The 23,865-nt window shown below is 42.8% G+C and overlaps 1 protein-coding gene across 33 annotated transcripts in view; it reads left to right on the top strand.

The window, feature by feature from the left end:
* The window catches only part of LOC115575189 (voltage-dependent P/Q-type calcium channel subunit alpha-1A-like), an 87,347-nt gene that overhangs the window by 1,742 nt on the left and 61,740 nt on the right, over window positions 1–23,865 (top strand). For all 33 annotated transcript variants that reach the window (XM_030407050.1, XM_030407047.1, XM_030407049.1 and 30 more), the window contains exons 2-3: window positions 19,486–19,591; window positions 19,992–20,131. In XM_030407050.1, the coding sequence (XP_030262910.1) occupies window positions 19,486–19,591; window positions 19,992–20,131 (246 nt within the window). The remainder of the gene's footprint in view (window positions 1–19,485; window positions 19,592–19,991; window positions 20,132–23,865) is intronic.

Raw genomic sequence — 23,865 nt, 5'->3', positions numbered from 1 at the left:
AGAGGTGTAGCCAGCAGATGCATCAGCAGGTCCCGTGCGAGGCAGGCTACGAGGTGACAGAAAAATGCTGGACATGTAATTTATAGTTAATTAAGAGGAGGGGGCACGAGCCAGCGCCCCCCTTTTTATGAGACTGTTGATCACCATCAGTCACATTTGTTGGTCATTTCATGTCACTGTCGCTTGGGACTTGCTTGATATACGATTGCTGTGTGTAAGGTGTGGTGTGTTGGTGTGTGTGTGTTGTGTGTTGGTGTGTGTGTTGGTGGCGGTAGTGGTTGAGGGGGGTGTCTAGGGGGCGCTGCTGGTTGCTGATGTCAGCATGTGCAGTGGAGGCCTCGCTAGAGAAACAGAAGAGAGGGAGAGAGCAGAGGGGGAGGGGAGGGGAGGATAGGTGGGGGAGACCAAGAGAAAGATGAAAATAAGCAGCTACAATTCGTGTGTTTGCGTGTGTGTGTGTGTTTCCTTGCAGCGATGCACACACAGGAGCTGGTATCAGCCCGATGCAGGTGTCTTTCTAGATATGGTGTGTGTGTGTGTGTGTGTGTGTATGGGTGTGTGTGTGTGTGTGAGAGAGAGAGAGAGCAGGTATGTAACTGAGAGTATAGTAGGCTATTAACTTGTGCATTGACAGTATTTAATTTTTCCCCATTTTGAGCCTCCTGTTAATTACACAAGATGCAGGTGTCACTGAATGAATGTGCCACCATTTCAAGCTGTGTGTGTGTGTGTGTGTGTGCACCACGACCACTAAAGTGTGACAGCGGTTTAATTTCCCTGCATTTCCATCTTTCATCAAACCCAGCATGTATTGCGCCATTCCAGGGGAGAAAACGGCGAGCGATTGGAGTATTTCCCATTTTGCAGGATTCGCACACACGCCGGCGTGAATGCATGCAGATGTGGAAGTGAAGTTTCTGTGCGGGTGTTAATGACAAGAGGGGAAATTGGAGTAATGATTGTATTGATCCATGCTGATGCTTGAGCCGTGACATAACTACACACACTAATTGGGCTGCTCCAGTGAAATGCAGGAGCTACTTATAGTGCTTCTGAATCATGTCTATTCACCATCTCAATGACAGACATGTTTGTTAGTGAGAGAGAGAGAGCGTGTGTGTGTGTGTGTGTGTGTGTGTGTGTGTGTGTGTGTGTGTGTCTGTGCCTGCAGGAAATCTGATGTGGTATGTTCACAGATTTGATATCCGAAAAGCTAATTTTGCAAATGTGAATGTATTTTGATACCTCTAAACACTTTCATGAAGCGGTGCATTCATCCAGTGTGACAAGTCATCTGAGCAACATTTTTCTAAAAAGGTGGATTCCTCACTTTTCAACTGAATGTTTTGGAAAAAAAAAAAAAAATGCAGACGCCTTAAGTTTACATACTGATAGGAAAAGAAATGTTTAACCGAGCCCTGCTGTCCTCCTAACAAAATGGAGATATTATAATAATAACAAAAAAGTTCCAATAACATTTAAGGCAACAAGGGATGCACTGGTACCTATGGTTTTCCCTGTACTTGCCTTAAAAAAAGAGAGACCTTTTTGAGTTCACCAATGATTTCCCTTTCAAATGCAATTTGCATTAGACTTATTTCTATTTTTTCTATACAGAAGACACTATGACATGTCACAGTAGGAAAAGCACGCAATTCCACATAGCTGCCTCGGGGTCTTGGTAATGTGCATGCTGGCTCATTGTCACACTGATGGCTCACTGGGATACACGAATAACACAGAACCACTTGTAGGGTTATTAGTAACACCTGTTCTTTTCCCGATATAAAGAAATGTAGTCTGCTGTAAAATAAATAAATAAATAAAAAAAATGTCATATAGCTGGTCCCAGATAGCTTTAAACATCTTTGAGTAAAGTATATTATGCATTTTCCCCCCTCATTACAGATAATATATCTTATATTATTCTTTCTTTTCCATCAGTATTTTTGGCAGCGTGGCTAATGTCAAGGCAAGGAAAACTAAAGAATAAGGCAGTGCTACGACATAAGGTTGAAGCAATCTTTAACTAGATTTAGGTGTCCAGCTGTTAGTTAAAGGGTTAATTTTAGACATTAAAGCGTCTTTACAGGTCTTGGGAAGTACTACCATATATGTGAAAACAGTAGCATAAAGCCTTTGTCGGCTCCAGAGAAAGCTGCATGTCATCTGAAAAAAATTGCCTCCAGTGATGTCACTCAGTGGCCGTGTTGCACTGTGGGTAATGCGGATGCCAGGTTTTGAAAAGCAGTCAGCTGGTCTGATCACAGTCCCATAAAACTGTTGGACTCGTTATGGACAGTGTTTAAAAAAAAGGCAAAAAAAAAAGGCATGGCAAAATTATCACCTTTTTTATTCCACACGTTCTTTTTTTTTTTTTACCCACAATGCAATTTAGCCACTGAGTGACATCATTGGAGGCATTTTTTTAAGATCACACACAGCTTCCTCAGGAGCCACGAGATACTTTATACTATTGCTTTTCACATACAGAAAATGTGAACATGTTAATGTAATCTATCTATCTATCTATCTATCTATCTATCTATCTATCTATCTATCTATCTATCTATGATATTTGATCTTTGATACAATAACACAAACACCCATCTTATGTGACTGAACACAACAGCTCTGCAATAACTCCCACCTTTGTGAAGTTTACAATGTTCAATATGTTGTTGAGGCTGTGTCAGGGTGTTGATCCAATCTATTTGTAATTTCTGTGCTTTGTGGTTCTGGTGTTTTATTGGATTGTAATCTATTGTCAGGTGTACTTACAGCATTTTTACACCCCCCCTCCCCCTAGGGAGCACATTCACGGTATACTGTCAATGCTCTGTATTACTTGGTCTATTGTGGGCAACCTTGAGTAAGTTTGAGGTGGAGATGATATTATTGTGAGGCTTAATGTGGGGGAAAACTAACCAAGCTGAGGCTGTAAGAAGGAACAGAATGGATTTCATAATGAAATGCTATTTTGAGATTTTTATAACCTCCTTCGATCAATGTCTCAAAGACAAAAACCCACTGCATCTCCAGCAACTCTTTCAAGCAAGTGTCTTGTTAGAGGGGCACTGTGTTGCTCTGGAGGAAAAATTCAAACTCGGAATATTTATATTCACAATAGAAATGAGGTCAAAATACAAACTCAGAAATATTAAGTGAACAAACACTGTTTGAGGCTAGAAAGGTGGCAGGGTCCGCCAAATATAAACACGGTATGAAACTGCGTTGCCCTTTAAGGTCAGTTTGTTTATTCAGTTTATTCAGACATGAAAACAAAGGGAGTTTGTTTATTTAGTTTGTTTAGGCATGAGAAATAAGTAAACAAAGATCTTTCTCTTCTGATTAAAATGTCTACATAGTGCTCCTTTAATAATAACCTATTAAGTCACCCATTTATTGGTAAGGATTTAGTTATTTTGGCCTGATTCATGTTTAATTGTCCGTTGAATGAATTTGGTCCAGCTGAATGACCTAAAGCTTGAGTCCCCCGAGGAAGTTCTCACTCTGCGAGAGGTGATGTAGTGGCAGTATCAATCATAAGGCCATCTCAGGTAACTCCAGACTTCACTGGACCACCGTGTGTCACGATGTTCAGTGTGCCATCATTTGATGTGCTTTCACGTGTTGATCCAAACCAAACACAAATGAACAAAACCGAAATATGCAACCCAACCAGAATAAATGTTTCTGCTTAACACGGATAGCCTATGTTATAACTTAGCATTTCTTTAGGTCCAACCTTCAATTTTATCTTGTGACAGTGATGTGCTTAAGGTCTGGTGTAGGACTAGGAACAAAAACATCCTCTCTGGAGTAAGGAAAAAATTATGTTTTGTCTTGACCGATATGATAAAACACTTGGCTGGAGATGTCCAGAGGGTTCATCAGACAAACACAAACACATAGGTTAATTGTGTCAAACTTAAATAATGAGTGGCGTCACGCTTACAAATGTTGAAACACGGTCTGGAACTGCAGCCACTGGCTTGGCAGCCTTCTCGTCTGTGAACTCCACGTCCTTCCCCTGAACTTATGGATACGATAGGTTACAAAAATGTAACATGAACACGATATGACTCAAAATGTCGCTATGGTATGTACCCTTACGACACACATTAATGTGTCCAAATGAATGATAGAAATTTGGTACTGGAGCGAATGAAGGAATATGTGGACTTTATATCATACAGTACAACACTGCCAGCAAGTGAACCTCAGAGTGGCACCCAGCAATTTCCACGAGGATATCCTCACTGACACTCAGCTCGATCAGTGAGAGCGGCCATTTGGGTTTAAAAAAGAGGTAATTTTACCTCTATCCTGTAATGTTTTGTTTTTGTAGATATGCCATGCCTTGTCAATTGTTTCTTTATAGTTGTAACAACATAAATATCAACCTCATAATCACAAATGTTTAACATTAAGGAAGTCAAACCAAGATGAACGGCTAAGTAAGACACCCCTAATAATTAGGGGTTTTCTTATCTAACATTTGTCCTTCCCTGAATGTTTTATGGTCAGTATTGCAGTAAATCTGATTCACAGTTCTTCGAAATGATTCATTAGAACCTGCAGTAGAAGCTCCACGCAATCCACGTTGATTTGCCGGATTGATATTTTCACTGAATGGAGATTGAAACACCTTTTTGATCCACCAGATGTGTGAGTCTCAGCGGATTCACTATTCAGCAGAATTATGACCCGCAGCTTTATTTAGTTGTGAGCTGACTCTGGACCCATGGGAGCGCTATATAAATAACTATTCTCTCACATCCACATTTAGATAGAGCAGACGGATATTTGATTGTTTAATTAGAATTTAGCATTACGGAGTTCAGGCCTGCCACTGTGCCGTTTCCCTTTTTTTTAAAAAAAACAAGCAGTAGACAAATAGCGCCTCTTTAAATACAAGTATTATCTGTATTTATCTTTCCCGCTGAGGTTGGTTAACGTTAATTCAATCAAAAAACTCGAATTTTATTTTTGTAAAGAATCAATACTTACTCTGCTACTTAGCAAAACGTATGTTGGATCATTTTTAAAGCATTACGAAGCATTCAACCTTCACAGAATTATAATCATATAAGAAGGACAAGTCTTCCACTTCCACCTTTGTGAACCAGAGGCTGGGCAATGCCAACACCCATAACCCTTGAAATATGTTGTGTGAGTAACTCATTCAACACAGAACATAAACACTGTCACGGTATACACTGAAATGACATAATAAGTGATTGTGCTGTCGTCCTTGTAATGTGCTCATAACTGACGCATCATGTTACATGTTGGAGGAAAGTTGAAACTGAAAGGGTCATCCTATAGGACCTTAGAAATGAAACCCCCAATCAGCAGTCCAGCTGACCTTTCACCCTAAAATGCCCGTTTGACCTTGTCGAACATTAGTTAGTGTAAACCATGTAGCCCTGCGATGTATTAAGTGTCGGCTTCGCTCATGATGTGCACCTCTGCAGGACACTCATTTCAGCACCTGCGAGAAATCTACATAAACACAAACAAACACATGCACACAATAGCAACACACACACACACACACACACACACCATATGGTCGTGCCTGCGTCATCAGCGTACACCTAAGAGTGTTTTCCCCTGCTGTTGTAAATGGAGAGGTAGTCGATATATGTTCTTGCTATCTATAGCAGCAGCGAGCTCCATATGAAATATAATAGATGGAATGTGTTTTTAGACGTTAACAACCTTTTTATAATGATCGGATGTGAGAGGCGTTACAAAACCAATGAGCATACAGTCAGTTAGTTTGTGCATGTACTGCGCGTGCAGTAGGTTTTGTGCTGTTAGCGTTGCATGTGCTCGGGACTGAGTAGTTGTGGCCTGATCTCCTCCTTTGACTTCTGATTGTATATGATCCAGAATCAATGAGATATCAAATGACCATTCAAGACCAGGGGGTTTGATCTCTTCTCTGCTCAGTCGCTTCACTGAGCGGTCACCCTCCCTCGTGTATGTAGACAGGATGTCTGTGGATGAAATGTGCCAGAGCTTCAACGATCAGTCGATTAATCAGTTCTCCAGTTCTTTGAAGGGCGGGTTAATCATTGGTTAACGATGGTAACTTTAGAGTCTCGGGGTTTTGGATTGCTGGTTTGGACACAAAAAGCATTTCGACTATGTTTTCTTTCCACTGTGGGAATTTGTGATGAGCATTTTCTGCAATTTTTCTTACAGTTTATCAACGATGAAAACAGTTATTAGTTGCGCCCTAAAATTTGCCATTACTTTAACCACATACCCATTCTCTCATCAAACCAAAGACTGGTAACGTGTCAATCATAAAGGATTCTTGGTATGTTAGACCTCACCAATGGATGCAGGCGACTGCAGGTTGGTTCGATGTTGTATGTGTTAATTTGTGGTTGTGTCATCAGATTGCTTTGGGGAGTACAATGACATATCGTCAGGTCTTTTTTTAGGAATCGAATTCGGGGCCAATACCACACAGATAATTCGCAATTTTTTCGTAAGCGACCAGACAATTAAAGCTGCTGTAAGCATTGTCCTCGTTTTAGCTCGCGTGTTTTTTCAATGACTGTGATTAATCTGCAATAAAAACGTAGAAACAGAGCGAGAAACACGCTGAATACTGGACCGGACGAGCACTCGGGCTGGTACTCTACACTTTTGTTAGTGTACCTGGCCAGGCTGCCATGGAGAATAGTCACGTAACAGGGATATGTATATGTGATTAGGAGGGACAGTCAGGGAGAAAGTGAAACACTCCCGGGAACAGAGAGAGAGAGGGCGAGAGAGAGGGAGGGAGAGAGAGAGGGAGGGAGGGAGGGAGGGAGAGAGAGGGACCTGGGTGTTTTTGGGTGGATGTGGAGAGTCAGTGATCTACGTTCACTGCAGAATCTAAATTATTTATTGGCCTTTCTCCAGCTCGCAACTGTCAGCTGATAACTACACAGACTTTACATCAGCTCAGTGTGTGTGTGTGTGTGTGTGTGTGGACGAGAGTTGTGTGTTTCAATGTGCTTATTCATTTGTTTACAAGTCTTTCTTGGTCGGGTCGGTCATTCCTGTGCTTCCTTTTCTTTTTTCTGTACAGACTCCGCTTATAAGGCGTTTCTGTCTCTCTCCTCAATCTGGTCACATCCACGAGTCTTGATCTTTTGCGTCAGGGCGGCCTAAAAATAACAGGAGCTGCTTGAAAAGAGCACTTTTCCACTGCCCCCCTCTTTCCTCTTGAGGTCTCCAGTTTGACGTTGAGATGATTTGTTATGGAAGTTTACAGCATGATAATGGAGCATCTATATATTTATACGTATATGTGTGTGCGCTCGTGTGTGTATACGTGTGTATTAATTCACAATACTGTATGTGTTGCCGCAATGCTAACGGGGGGAGGGAATATGTAAGCATCAACAAAAATGTCGTTTTGTCTTTATGGGGTTATATGCAATTTAATAAAAGGTAGCCGTGTGCGTTTGTGTGCTCATGCGCTTCGTAGGATGACAGGAACTTTTTCTAGCGTGGAGGGCGAAAGGAAAGTGAAGAGCGAGAGTGATGAGGCAAAAAGCTGCGTCTGCGTATGCAGCCGGACGAGAGATACAGTTCAGAAAGATGGACTATTGAATGACAGAAGTAGAGAAGGGATGGAGGGGGGGGGGAGTCGGTAAGACAGAGACATTACAGAGGGTGAGAGACTAATGAGAAACAATGGAGAGAGGGAGAGAGAGGGAGAGAGAGAGAATCAAACTGCCCGTCTGCATATAAATCATTTAACACAAAGCGGTGGAGAGACAAACCGCTGCCAGCTACACTGCAGCCGGATCAGACGGCTAGTCGATTGAATGTTGCTGCCCTCGTAACTGGCACCAAAAATGCTGGTTACGCTTACTGTTAACTTATTTTATTCCTAAAATATAAAATTATAATTATTCCATTCACCTGTAATTGTATGAGTTTTGTTGTGCTGATGTTATTTTAGACCATATAGTTTACTGCTAAACGGTAAAATAGCCTGTCTCTGTTTGATATCATTTGAGGGATCATCGGCAAAGCACTGCATATATCGGCTGATATATTGATATCAGAATTGTTCTTCTTCCTGATATTGGTATTGGCATCAGCGGCAAGCGATCAAGTATCGGTCGGGCTCAATCCCTAACATAGCCTCCATACGGGGTTAGTAGCATTCAGCTCAACGGTGTCGGACCGTCTCTCGTGTAATCGTCAGGGATATTAGTCATTAGCAACATCCCTTACACTTAGACAAAATAATACAATTATTCCTCAGCGACTTACTTACCCAACCACAACAGCACATCCCTAACCCCTGAATCAGAGCCCTGATCTCAACGGAGTCCTCCCTCTGAAATGTGAAGGTTCACCACGTGAAGACTAGTTTCTTGTTTACAAATAGGAGGCGACCTCCCAGTAATCTGACTCTACAGATGTGTCTTACACCACCCGACCCCGCCTAAACACCGACACGCCGTTTTTTTGTCTTTCCCCTGCCCTTTCCCTCCCCTCCCCTCCCTCTCTCTTTTTAACTCCCTTCTCTGATTGATGGGAAGTGAAGCTTCGCCGTCTCCTCTCACGTTTCGCTACCTGTACTTTTTCTCTTTCACTCAAATCCTATCCATCACTCTCTTTTCTTTTTCCTTCCTCGCTCGCTCCCTCCCTCCCCCCCCCCCCCCCCCCCCCTCGCCGCTGCCGTTTCTGCTCGCTCCCCTCCGCCGCGTCTTGTCCTCTAATTGGCCGCTTTTGCCTTTTTTTGTGATGCAAATTCAAAGCGTTTGTTTGAAGTTGTGGGGATGTTTTGCAGAACATCCTGACAGCTGCAAGTCTTGTTTAGTTTGCTCATAATTGTTGGCAATAAGAAGTGAATGGGGAGTGTGTTTGTCTGCATGTGCGCTATGATTCCTGCTCGTTGTGTGTGTGCGTGTGCGTGTGTGTGTGTGCGTGCATGTGTGTGTGTGCACCCTCTGGGCTCAATCTGCCTGCCTCATACCTTTGACTGTCTGGTAATAAATGTGTGAATTGATCTGTATCCTGAGTCCCTACAGGCAGACTCGATGCACGTACACACACACACACACACACACACACACACACACACACACACACATGCACACGGAACTAGAAGCAAAACCAAGCTAATAAGAAAGCCTAATCTATTTAGATTGTTTTTCCTTCACACTTTCACAAATCCATTTTGTTTTTCTCATTACGTGCTGCATGTGTTTTTCATCCGTCCTGTTGTCTCTCGAAACATATTTCCAGAGTTAAGGCAGTATTCAAAAGGGTTAAAAGGGAAAAGGACTTGACATACCCACCATCCATTACACAGCAACATCTCATCATTGTGATAATGATCATGGGCAGGAGAGCATTGTTGTTTTACCTTGTCTGGGGTGTGTGCGCGTGTGTGTGTGTGCTGAAATATATCTGTCTGTCCTCCCACAGTGTTCTTACACAGAGGTGGAGGAACACTGAGGTCACTGGAGGAATCTACATTTCCCCTTTCTCTCTCTTTCTCTCTCTCTCCCTGTCTGTCTCTGTCATTCTTCCTGTTTGCAGGCTGAATTTATATTTTATTAACAGCATTTCAAAATGGCACAGAAAGTGATGACAAGTGTTACACAACGTGAAGAGCTCCGCCGATGAACTGAATAGAGGCATCTACCAGTCAGATCTGCCATTTTCTTTCTTTTTTCTTTTTTTTTTTTTTTTACAAAATATAACGAGCAATCGGACCGCAACATTTAAACAAATTTATTAACTGAAATATATTTTATATTGTCTTATCATGTGTTTATTTCCCCCCTTTTCGTCAGTGTGTTGTAGGTTCTCGTGCATGTAAAAGGTCTTTAAATGTTAGAAAGCCCGAGGTCCACGCCAACGCGAGCTCCAGTCGCCTCGTCAGTAGCCCTGCCTTTAGTTCTGTGATTTCTATACGTTGCGGTACATCACCATGTCACACAATCGCATAATTAATGCATAGCGTTAAAAAAATTGAGCCGACAGGAGACACAGGTAGCGGTGCTGGCTCAGGCGTTTGTGAGTTGACCCATCAGAGCAGACTGGGTGTTTGGGAGGAGGAGCCTTAAAGAGACAGGAGCCACAATGGAGCGTTTCAGACAGTATGAAAAAAACTACCGATTCGTTTTAACTGACCGTGTAAATCTGTTCTATTAGTAACCTTAAGTACGAGTATGAACCTGATAAATGAGCATAATATGTCTCCTTTAAGACAAAACCCGTTTATTAACTCATCTAAATGTGCTCGACGCAGTCCTGGCGAATGACTCACCAACAACAGCTGAAAATGACAAGCTACACTGTTCCCAGATTGTACATTGATCCCCTTAAATCTGATAAATGCACCACGCTCACTGTTTTTTTGATATACTGCAGACGGGTGCCCTTGTAACATATATGGCAATTGAGAAATGGAAGCAAAATCAATATGGAAACATGCAGCCACGTAGCAGCTGGGGCATAAATTTCAATAGATATATTGGTATCAATAGCTGCCGCCACTCCTGTCACAGCACATGTGCATATGTTTTACAGTTGATTTAGCCGTCTTAATCATACATGTCTTACATCATTTTGGACAAGGCAGTGCCATTTAAAGTCTTTGCTCTGGCTTCAAACATTTGGAACTTGGAGACATTAAAGACGTATCATCATGTTTTTACAAATAGAACATAGGGCTGACCGATATATATGAGACAATATATTTACTTTGATTTTGGATACTGTTATATCGTGATATGTCACCATTGTTGTCTTTTCCTGGTTTTAAAATATATGATAAATTGTGTAATATAATGTGAATTGTGATATTATTCTGAGGCCATATTACCAAGCCCCTAAAAGTACAGAAAAAGAGGCAGGCAAGTGTTCCAGCACCATGAATCAATATAGGTGGGCGAATACTCTATAGAACCTATCAAAAGATCTGACATGTAAGTGCTCCAAAACGCTGATGTTTTCGTTATCGGTAAACATGCTGATTATTTCCACTATCAAAACTGCTGTAAGTGATATATTTGTACTGAAGTGATTGTTCAAATGGCTCTATACTCCAACAGTAATCCCTGTTTGGTAAGTAACCCAAATCTTTTAATGCATCCAACCAGGACAGAGAACTCCATAAAGAGGCGGTCCTAATCCATCTTAATTGCTGTAATATATGTCCTATTAGCGATTACCGCTGCACATACATATGGTGACGTACACGTGTGTGGGGGGGGGGGGGGGGGGAGAGATTTTGTCCTTGTTGACTTTATCGATTAATCGAATCATTTTTGCAGCTGTAGTTCACTTGCGCAGATAAACATCCTGGATTTCTGAGCTGCCGGAATCTTGACGTAGCGCGTCCCCTTACCCACGTTAACCGTGCGCACTTATATGCACGTCGAATCGAAGATCACATTTATCTCCTCTGCTGTTGCCTTTGTTCCTCTCTCGCCTTTCCCTCTGCATTTCTCTCATTCCCCTTTCTCTTAGCTGTGCGTTCTGGCTCTGTTGAATTATTCAGTTTCAGTTGCAGGCTAGTTTGAAAGAGTGTGTGTGCGTGTGTTTGTGTAAAGTGTGTGTCTTTGAGAATGCGTGCGTGCTGGTGTGCATGTGTGGAGGGGTTGCATTGACGTGGAGCAGAGCTATTTTGGGGATTCGGACTACGTGGACGGAGAGAATAATAAAAAAGAAAGAGAGAGAGAGAGAGAGAGAGAGAGAGAGAGAGAGCGAGAGAGTTTTGTGATGGATTGATTTTTTTTTTTCGGGCCTGTGTTCTTTAGTCATGTGCTGCGGCTGTTACTAGACAAACTCTGCTGGAAACCTGCACTCCACCTGCGGGCTGTGCTGGCACGCACTCACACACGCACACACACACACACACACAAAAAGTATACACACATTGGCAGTGAAAAGCCATCACGCGGTGAAATCAGCTGGTTTCTGTTACGTGTACAAACATGCGTTCGTACAAACACACCTGTACTGCCTCCCTGAAGAGATGGCAAATGTGGAAAAAGAAGAAAAAAAAGAAGAAAAAAAAAAAAACACAGTCACACGCTACACGGATATTCTACACACACACACACACACACACACACACACACACACCACTGTCAGCATCTTGTGCAAAGTGTCAACTCGGCTATATGTGGGTGGTGAGGGTGAGGCAGTGGCAGGGGTGAGATAGAGACTCAACATATGCCGTGCGGGATAAACAGGCAGGAGAAGTGGGCGTCTGTGAGGATGATACACAGCCTGATTGATGCTAAATCAGTCTGAGAGAGGCCAAGCAGGGCTAAACTGGCCTTCGGGCACTCCCATTTGTTTGGCAAAGCGGTCAAACATGGTGCCAAAAGTGGGATAGATGTAGAATGGGTAAATGTTTCGTAGCACTGAGAGGCATGGACGTGCGTTTTTGGTTCCGGTGTCACGTCAGGCGGCGTTTTTCTGATCACAAGTCGAGTCTTGGCTTCGGCTAAATATCATCTGTTTGTGTTTTCTGGTGGATTATTCCCAACACACCACTGTGGAAGGAGTGTTCTCAAGGGAGAATGTATGTGAACATGTCTTATTATTACTACCAAGAGTGTAAACACCACATGGAGTATTTAGGACATCACTCAGTAATTTCAAAGCAGTATTTCAATATGCAAAGAGACACTTTTTGGGATCCCATTTGAAATACATAACGCAGGAGTAAAGTGAAGCGTTTCAACCCTGTCGCTTATCTTCTAGGGCCGCTGATTATCAGAATAATTAGATAGGTTTCAGCCACAGTGCTTAATCCCATTCATTTTTATCAAATCAGCGCTTCTGAGGGAAAAGTGACAAGCAAATGAAGTAATCATTCGAGCTGTTCGGTCAGCGCTCTGCTGCATAATGTAACAGGACAAAGAGAGAGAGAGAGAGAGAGAGAGAGAGCGAGAGAGGGAACGAGGCATATAAAACAGCTGACAGGGAAGTTATGTGTTCAACTTTTATAACCGTTTTCTTTTTGCCCTTTAAAACAACACGTAACACCGACATACTATAGATATTTATCTACTGATCAGCTCAGTGACAGCAATAAACTTCACTGTGAATTTAATAATTACAAACAACCCTAAGCATGCTTTTACTGCATTATGCTCTGGGGGAAAAAAAGGTTTCATATTGGCACATTAGACAGCATATACAACACCGCCCATATGTCTGCGATAGGAATGTTAATGACTAGTCAATAATTGACAATAGACAATCACACATGGGTTTAAATACATCAAATAGTACCTTTTATTTAAAGAACAAGTAATATGTCATTTGGATTTTGTCGGGCCAGTTGTCATTATTTTGTGTTATTTAGTTTATCAGTCAAGTAACTTGGTGTCAGCCTACTGTGTTTTTGCATTGATCATAGATCATGCCAGTTTACTAATGGAGAAAAACGTGCTTAATGAATAATTAATTAATGACAAACCGATTGTTAAGGAATCTGACAATTGATTAAAGAAATTGCCTAAAGCAGACTTTTACCTCAGTACGTCCCGGGAAAAAAAAATAAAGGTTTCATATTGGCAGATATCAGACAACGTGCACAAAGTATATTATAACATATATACCCACAAATCTGTGATGGCCAATGTCAGCCAACCGATCATCAGTCTGGCTCTGAAATTGTAACGTTCTTAACGCACACGAACTGAGACAAAGAAAGAACAAAGGCAAGTAACAAACAAACAAAATAAAAACTAGTAGGTGATACTTGTACTCGTGACTCCATAGTGTTTTTTTCATTATCCAATAATCTGTTGGTTGTTTTCAAGATGAATCTTTTAGTCTACATAATCTCAAGCCCTGCAATTCTTTATTGACAGAGTTGGAGTGTCCTTCTTGGTGACGGCTTCAATTGTTTTAATAGATGGGTAGTTGATCATGAGTTTAAAACAAACTTTCTCACATGATGCTCTTATATGAATAGCCTTTGGCAGTTTGATATCTGCCATGTGTACAGTACCTAGACACAAATAAATTAGGGCTGCGACCACTGATTATTTTCTGCAAATGTTTTTGATCATTTGGAATGTAAAATATTTTTAAAATACTCATCAGAATTTCCCATGGACGAGTGTGACGTCTTCAAATTGCTTCTTTTTTTTTTCCAACCAACAAAGAAAATCCTTACTTAATGTCATAAATGACAAAGTAAATCAGAAGATCCTTAAATTTAAGGAGTTGGAACCAGCAACATTTTGACCTCTTTGCCTAAAGAATAAACTATAAACGATTAAACTGTTATGAAATCACTTTGCAGTTTTTCTTTCAACTGACCAATAGTTAGAGTTAGCAGCTCTAACTTGTCACTCTGATGATAACATTATAAACCACGGACGATAAGAAGGAAATCTGCACTATTATTTTTTGCCTTTTAACCCTCAGCAGATATTCCCAATGTGTAATGTATGACAGTAAAGAAATAAGAATAAATAAAGTGAGCAGACAGCGTGTGTCAGAGGAGGCCCACACTATCATGCGTGTTTTTTTTTTTTCAAATGGGAGGTTGGCACCTTCCCAAAGGGGAGCAGCTGGTCTGGACTCTCATTGGCAGACAAGTGCAGTTGGTGAAGTGAAGTCTAGTGTCAGTTCATGTGTATATGTATGAAGTATGTGTGCTTGAATTTTGCAATATTGCCGGTTGGGGGGGTGGGTGTACTGTAGAGAGGGCAGGGGCGGACATTTTGACGGGGCCGCTCTGTTGCTCTGATGCCTAAAGAGAAAAGCAGATTTAAAGACTCACGACTGTGAGACACGTGTGAGATCTTAAAAAACACTTGTACATATGCTCGTGTGATGGCACGTCCACGTATGAAGTGTGTCAATATGTGGAAGCGTGTGAGGGCTGCGGTGTTTTATACAGTGCCGTGTGTCACTTTCACACGTATACACACACACCCGTACATACTGTATGTGACAGTATGATGTATCGTCTTCCACCCACTCTCTTCCTTTTTATCCCCCCCCTCCCTTTACATATATGTGTGTGTGTGTGTGTGTGATCTGCCACTAACCTACTTTCGGCAGAGCATACATACACAACGCTCAGGAGAAGAAAATACCGCAATACTCTCACACCCCTCTGTCATTCTCTCGCTCTCTCCCTCACTCAGCGCTCCTATGCTCTTCGTCTCTGCCCTTCTCTCCTCCTCGCTCGCTGTGTGCTTTCTCTCTTTCATTCCTCACCACTCACGCTTTTCAATCATGTCTGTGCCCACAGGACAGTTTCTTTCTTTCTTTCTTTCTTTCTTTCTTTCTTTCTTTCTTTCTCTCCCCCTCTCTCTTCTGCTTCCACATATTTCCATCCCATCCATCCTCTTCTCTTTTTTTTTTGTTTTTCATCCCCTCTCACGCTCTCGCCTCTTGCTGTCGGTGTCCTCATGCGTTTGCTGATGCGGCATCTCATTCGCTATTGAATGGAGATGGCGTGATAGAGATAGAGGATGATTGATGGGGCCGACTCGGCAAGAGAAAAGGTGGACTGAGGAGAGATGCGAGGGAGCCGAGGAGTCGGAGGGGGAAAAGAGCGGAGAGGAGGAGAAAATGGGTAGGTGGGCGGGTTGGGGGGAGTAAGGTAGAGGAGGGGACGGTGGGGTATAGGAGGAAAAGGGGACGGAGAGAGGAGGCTTAACAGCGCAGAAATATATCAGTAAGAAACAGGCGGGGGGCTTTAAGAAGGTGGGATGGAAGAGGACGTGAAGACTGGATGGAGCACTGATGGACAAGGTTAGGAAAAGGCCAGCAGAAGTGCACCTATGTGTGTGCGTGCGTGCGTCATTTGGCTCCAGCGGTGTACTTTGGGGCCTCACCTGCCTTTTTTTCTTGGCCAGACATCTCCGTCTACGACCTACTACTGTCCCCATTACAGTGTACACACACACACACACACACACACACACACACCTAGACAGATAATAAAAAGCAAGCATATGCAGAACCACTGGTCGAGCGAGAAACACAGGGGAGGCAGGAGAGAGAGAGAGAGAGAGAGAGAGACTGAGGACAAAGAAAACATTAGAAAGATGAAGGGCGGGAGAGCATCGTATTCTCTTCTCTCTCTCTCTAACCCCCCGATTCTTTCCTTTGCTTTTAACTCCGTCACGTCGCTATTTATAGTCGGTGAGGACGGAGGAAGAGGAGATTCATTATTGAGAAGTTTATGGCAGTGTGTGAGTCACTTATTCATATTCTGACTTTGTACATTAGGGACGCAACCAACTCTCCAACTGTCAATCTGTCAGTCTATCGATAATTTTCTCGATTGATCGATTAGTTGTTTGGTCTAAGGGTTAGTGTTTCCCAAAAAACAGGGTCATGTCCTCAAATCTTGTTTTGTCCACGATCCACTGTCACAGTATACAAACGCCTCGTCAGTAGTCCGTGACTTTGTGACATCAAACTACCTCAGAGTCACACGTTTGCATGTCTAGCAGCTAGTTTGACATGTGCGGATATTATTTAGCACAGCTGCTCTGTTGTTGTTAGCTGCTGGCTCAGGCGTGTGTGAGCTGACCAATCAGAGGAGACTGGTTATTCAGGAGGGAGGGCTTTAAAGAGACAGGAGCTAAAACAGAGCATTTTAGACAGCTATATAAGCTATAATGTCAGAGCTAACTTCATACTCTTCATGCTGAGTTGTCCCTGATAGGGGCACTGTGTAGTTTTTGGAGAAGAAATTCAGACCCAGAATTTGAATATTGACAATATTAATGAGATTATAAAACAAACTTTTTGTCCATAACTGAATAAACAAGGTGTTCTCAGAGGAAAATAAGGTCCAGAGAACATTGTTGGAAGCTAGAAGGGTGGCAGAGTCTGCCACATATAAATACAGTGAAACAGTGTGAAGTGGTGTTGTCCTTTAAGGTCAGCTTGTGTATTCAGTTTATTCAGTCATCCTCCTCTGATTAGAATTTCTTCCCCCAAACTACGCAGTGCACCTTTACGGGAGTTTTCGACTTCTATAATACATTTTAGTTGAAAAAGATCTTTAAAGTACATTCATTAACATGAATGCGAAGGCCCAGCGGGGAGCCTGGCATGCAATACACTAGCAGAAACCCTGAAAATAGTTGGCGATTAATTTAACACTTGACAAGTGGTTGATTAATCGTTGCAGCTTTATGTATGTGTGTCTGAAGGGGAGCATCTGAGGAACACACACGCACACACATTTGTCCCTTTGTCCCTTTTGTGTTTCTATATCAGTCTCTCTCCTTCTCTTGTGTGTATATGTGCACACACTCACATTTATCCACACACACTCTGCATTGGGGTGGGCAGGGGCTAATTGAACAGTGCCCTGGGTGTTGTAGTTATGTGTGCCCGGTGAGAGAGGTCAAACAGATGCACGTGATCGCAAACAACACGCATACGCACGCACGCACACACACACGCACAGACACACACACACACACAGACACACACACACACAGACACACTGTGAGTTCGGACCAGGCCGGAGCAGCTCCCCCCTGATTGTTACCGCAGCTACATACAAACACACAGGTGCACACTAAGGGCCACACACACACACACACACACACACACACACAGGCACACACACGGAACAGACACGCTTCGCACTCGCACACATGATGTATGTTTCCATAAATAGCCTCCTCTTCCTTTCTTCAATTTTTCCCCTCCTCCCATCTATCATGGGAATGTCTGCTCCCAAAGGAAGCAAGTGAGTAGGAAAAATGTGATGAAGAGGAGAGAGAATTGAATAGAAGAAAATAGAATAGAATAGAATAGAATAGAGAAAGACAAATTACAAAAATCTTAATAAAACAAATGTATTCTTAAGTCACACTCCTCTTTTTCCCCCTTATTCTCAGCTTCCTGTTTGATCCTCCCCCTCCTCCATCACTTCCCCTCTTCCTCTCCCTCGTCTCCTTCTCACATTTGCACTCTCTCAGTCATTCACTCTCTCCGCTCGCTCGCTCTCTTCTTTTCTCTTCTCTTCTCTTCTCTGCTCTTCTCTTCTCTTTTAAATGTAACTATTCATCTTGTGACCTTAACGAGACAGAGGGATTGATTTAAGAAGACACCACCAAAGTGTGTATGTGTTTTTGTGTGTGTGTTTGTGTGTGTGTGTGTGTGCTAGGGAGAGACAGAGAGATTGTGACAAACACAATTAGATGTACAATGAGATACCCCCCCTTTCTCTCTCTCTCTTTCTCTCTCCGTCACTGAACCGGCCCTCAGACGTTATGTACATAGAGCCAAACGGTGATGTCACAATGAATCTCACTCGGTCTCTGGGCAAGCTACCGCACAGTAACACTTTAATGTAGCCCGTGTCTGTTTGTGTGTGCGCGCACGCGCGTGTGTGTGTTTGTTTTGTTTGTCCGTGTGGGTGGTGTGTTACCAGAACATACACTTAGCGGAGCATATTTAACCGACTCATAATGACTGCTTGTGGGTCAGTGTGTGTGTGTTTGTGTTAACAGGCGGCAAAGACGGTGAGAAGCCAGGAGCCGCTCCATTTGAGTTATAGGCCTGCTGTCCGTCTGACTCTCTTGCACCCGCCGTGTTCTGGATGTGTGCGTAGCGTGGCGTTATCATCCTGGATGTTTGAGAATTTTTGTCTCTTAGTCTATTGCGAGTGTTTGAGCCTGATCTTTCATACAAACATACCCCCTCAGGTAAACCTAAAAATAACCAAGGGATTGGGATCGATCAGAAAACTTGGTTGCCTCCTTTAATCCCTCAGTGCAGATTTTCCTTTTTATTTGATGGCATATTCATTTTTTAACATCTTTGGGTGCTTTTCATGTCAGGACATCGTGGCACGTGGTAGAACTGGTATCTGCTGACAGATTCTTGTCAACGCAGTCGCTAAGGAAAACACGCTGGAAACTCCCCAAGGGAGTAAATATTCTGATTTGATTAGATTTTTTTGTGTGGTACATCGCTACATACATTTGCATCTCAATTGGGTACTGAAAGACGTTGTAAGGTTGATAAAACTGTTATTTGAAGCAGCTGACGTGTTTTTTTTGTTTTGTTTTTTTTTCCCCGGTGCAAGAAAAAAAAAACTGACGCTTAAACTGAATCTGTCTGTCTGTTCGTTGATGTCTGCAATCAAAGTCTGGTCTGCTTTGCACAAAAGTACTAACAGGGCGCTGTGTAGTTTTGGGTAGCCACATGTTGACCATATTGCATGTCATGGAAGTATTTTTAATTCTGATTGATTTTTTCTTTTTTTCTTTTTTGTCATGGAAAGTCAAGTGAAGTTTATAGCCCAGTGAATTATGTTTTGTGTGTCCACTACTCCCCTCCTAACCTCAAGGGCCAAATGCTAAATTTGGATTAGTCACTTCAGATACAAGAAAGAACTTATCATGTCAGGTTGCATTCTTTAAATATTGTTTTTAATTTAGGATTTAAATGGTTTCAAGTGTTTCTTCCTTGACTGCCCCTCCTCACTCCATTTGAGTGGATGATTCTAGCTACCATCATTGCCAACTGCATCGTCCTGGCTCTGGAACAACATTTGCCTGATGGGGACAAGACGCCGCTGTCTGAGCGTCTGGTAAGTGCAACACACGCGATACACTATGTGAGCGTGTGAGCCGTATGTAAACAGGATTCACTCCAGGTGACGGCTCTGACTTCTCATTGATTTTACCTCAGTGGGCCATTCATGCAGCCACTTTGCTAAAAGAGGGCTGTTACAACAAGGATTTCTTCACCTGGAAACAGCATCATGTCAGACACATTAGAAACAGACACACACATTACAGATACCATTGGAATATACAGGCAATATTTTTCAAAATGCAGGAAATATGCCAATGCTATGGCTAATAAAAAAGTAGATGCACTCGAATCCACTTCCAAGTTGACACATATTCATGAAAATATTCTCAATCCTCCATGTCTCCCTTTCTTTCCCCCTCACATCCATGCCCTGTCCCTCTCTCTCTCCTCAGGATGATACGGAGCCGTACTTCATCGGGATCTTCTGCTTTGAGTCTGGAATAAAGATCCTGGCGCTTGGTTTCGCCTTCCACAAGAACTCCTACCTGAGGAACGGTTGGAACGTTATGGACTTTGTGGTGGTGCTCACAGGGTGAGTGGATGAACCTGCATGAACGCTCGGTTATGAAAAGGGCAGGGTCAGATTCAGATGTGGTTTTTCCCCGGACAGACTGAAGTGGTTTGTCATGTGGTTTAGCGTGTGTGTGTGTGTGTGTTTGCGAGTATCCTATCAGTGCTCCTTTGCCCTAATGAATGGCCCCATTCTGGGTAAGGCAGCAGGCAGATCACAGAGCAGAACTGCAGGCAGCCAGAAGCCTGGGTAGTGAACAAATGTCACCACGATATACACAGAGACAGACGGGGGGGTAGTGGTGGTGGCTCACGGGAGGGCGCACAGGGAAGAGACCTTGGATAGAAGGTATGAAGAGATGATGCAGGAAACATTTACTGCTAAGTAGAGATGGAGAGACAATGGGAACGCTTGGAAGGAGAGGAAAAAAGGTGCAGAAAAATAAATGGGAATGAATCCCATCTCCAATAGGGTTTAGCAGTACAAAAACTCAAACATGGAATAGGCCTCCAATCGTGGTTTGGACACTTTTAACAGCAGAAAATGCCCCCCTGTAAGAGTATGCATGGCTGTTGATTCCAAGGGAAGTGCTAAAAAATGAGAGAAAGCCAACCCAATCACCAGAGTACATGTTAGCCAACACTGTGCTTACGCTTCGCTTAGGTTTAGGCACAAACAACACTTTGCTTGCGCCGTTTGGCTTAAAATACTTCTTTCGGTCGCTGCGATTGCGGATGGAGACGGTCTGACTTCCCGTGAAACATAGCTGGTTTTGGTCTCCACAAGAAGGCTGTATAAACCCCCGGGTGTGCTTCAAAACATCCACTGCCTTGACTCCAACGTCGGCCATATGACGGCCCTGTTGGCTGTGATAACACTTCCGCTGTTCCCTCCGCCCCCTGATGTGAACATCAGGTTATTACTGTTTAATGTGAAAGTGATATGCCAGGTTTGCTACACATGTCAAACTGGACCATATGTGTGGTTTGCAGAAAATGTCCGTCAATCCATCCATCCATTCGACTGTCAAATGTTGCTTTGTGTCGTATAGATCCATATGATTTAGATGATGTGTTTGTGTTTGCACTGGTGATGGAAGAATCCGTACGGGACGCCTGTGATAACAAATTTGCCACAGCCCATCTTAAGGCTTTAACTCATCGTAAGAATTGGTTATTGATTCCTGCTTCAAATCCCCGCAACACGCTCTCCTGTTTGCAACTTTGCAAATTTTCACATGGCAGTGATTCCGGCTATTAAAACAGCGCGAGGCGCTGGCGTAAATCACCGCGTTTTGATGGCAGCCGTGCGGCTTTACTGTGTCAACCGCACGCTCGATAAGTCACATCGCGAAGGCTAAGATACTATAGGCTACTGTGTCTAATTAAATGGCTGTGTGGGAGTGCTGGCACGGAGGAATATGTTGAGGTCATCGCATGTTTGTGTGTGCATGTGGCGATTTGGAGAGCTTCACTGGTTATATAAACCCTGCACACTTTGCTGACAAAGCACCAGAGAAAATAGTGATTGGCCCCCTCTCTTCCTCTTCCTCTTTCTCTCTCTCTCTCTTTCTCTCTCTCTCTCTCTCTCTCTCTCTCACACACAACACACGCACATACCGAGTGAGTCTGGCAGTACGTCCTTATGCTTTAATAAGAGCAATCACGAAGCCAAGCTCATCTCAGCATGCCACAACAGAGTGACTGTAAGAGAGAAGAGAAGTAAGAAGACGGGTGTCAGCGAGACAGCAGGAAGTAGCGGGATGCAAGAGAGCAGACGGAAGCCAGGCTGTCCTTTAAAACTTCCACTAAATGCCTGGTCTCACATAATCCCCCTCCCTCTGTGTTTTATAATAGGAAAATCTTTACTTTTTTGACAGTGAAACCCTCCGAGCAAGCATGACACAGCAGCGGAGTCATCAGTGCCTCCTACAGGCGCAAGCAATGCTGGGTTTTGATCCAACATGCGAGCACTTAATGCCCTCATGTGAGTAAAGCCTGTTTCTGCAAACACAACCCATCTGTCATACCGTAACTGCAAAGTACTTCCTGGTTTAGTTGTTGAAACCCAACGTTTTTCAGGACGATGGATGGAAGGGAGGGTTTATATCTTCCTGTCCTCCCTTTCCGCTCCTCCCTCTCTCTTTAGCATCACAGGGTCTGTTGGTGGGTGTGAGCCGCCTGCCGGACGATCAAAGCTCCACCAGCGCAGATTTCTAACGGACATACGGTCAAAATTAGTCGACAGAGTTATCAATAAATAACAAGGGCACCAAAAGTGGTTTCAGTCTCATTGAACGCGGCATGATGTGAGGAAAGTGATGGGATTGGTCGACATTTTTATTAGAAGTCAACAAGACTGATAACCAATATTTGGAACTGATGTTAATTTGCAGTAAAAATGTAAATCTTAGAGTTAAAATCTGCCAGTGATGGAAAGAACCTAAGTACAATTTAGTAAAGTACTGTTCTTAAAGGAGAAATTCGGTCGATTTAAAAATGCAGCTTCATTGCTCAAGCTACCCTTGAATTGCCTGTACTGAAGACGCGAACACATTTGGTCCAACCATTACAGAGCTCCGTGAACGGAGATTTAGCATTGACAGCTAACAGCATGGGGTCAGAACTTTACACTGTGTTTTAAGCGTCTTAACATGCTCCACATCTCACACCAAAAGTTATGCAACATCAGCAGACACCTTAGCACACAGCACTGTAGTGTGTATGACTCAAACTGAATAAAAAAGTAGTTAAAACAATGTGTTTGTGCAAGCAGCTACTTACCTGTTTGTTGACATCTGTGTCTTCCGGTAACTAGACCAAACTAGTATATCCATCGAGTGTGCACTTAACAGGCTTAACAGGCTATTGTAAGGCTCATGGCTCATGACAGGCTGTAACATGGACATGTACATTATGAACAGAAACACGAAAATGCTGGAATACGTTTCCGTCTCCGCCAGTGAGGGAGTAAGTGCACGCTCGACGGATTGACTAGTTTGGTCTAGCTACCAGAAGACGATGTCAACAAACAGGTAAGTAGCTGCTTGCACAAACACACTGTTTTAACTACTTTTTTATTCATTTTGAGTCATACACGCTACAGTGCTGCGTGCTAAGGTGTCTGCTGATGTTGCATAACTTTTGTGGAGATGTTGAGCATGTTAAGACGCTTAAAACACAGTGTAAAGTTCTGACCCCATGCTGTTAGCTGTCAATGCTAAATCTCCATTCACGGAGCTCTGTAATGGTTGGACCAAATGTGTTTGCGTCTTCAGTACTGGCAATTCAAGGGTAGCTTGAGCAATGAAGCTGCACGTTTAAATCGACCGAAGTTCTCCTTTAAGTACAATTTGAGGTCCTTTACTTGAGTATATTGTCTTTCTCTCCAATGCATTTCTTTGAAAAATTGAGTAACTATATCAGCATATATTGTGTTATGTAAACAATCATATATTCTTATAGATGGGACATTGTGTGAGAGGATGAGTCATCGGAGTCAGTGTAGCACATTCTTAAAGAAGTTTATTTTATCTCTGATCACACTCTGGTCATTTTAAAATGACAAATATCCACTATAATCGATCAATCCCTACTTCATTGATTCATTGATATAACCAATCTCATAGTGTTTCAGGCGAGACACTGAGTGAAACCATAGAATGGTGACTACACACAGAGGCCTCTGCATCAGAGCCAAAGTAGCTGGCGCTGTCAATTACAGTTAATTAATTTTGTCGCCAATCGGACAAAAAA

This window comes from Sparus aurata, chromosome 23 (assembly GCF_900880675.1).
Source record: "Sparus aurata chromosome 23, fSpaAur1.1, whole genome shotgun sequence".
Lineage (NCBI taxonomy): Eukaryota > Metazoa > Chordata > Actinopteri > Spariformes > Sparidae > Sparus > Sparus aurata.
Note: the sequence above shows the minus strand (reverse complement) of the source record. Positions and strands in the feature narration are given on the sequence as shown.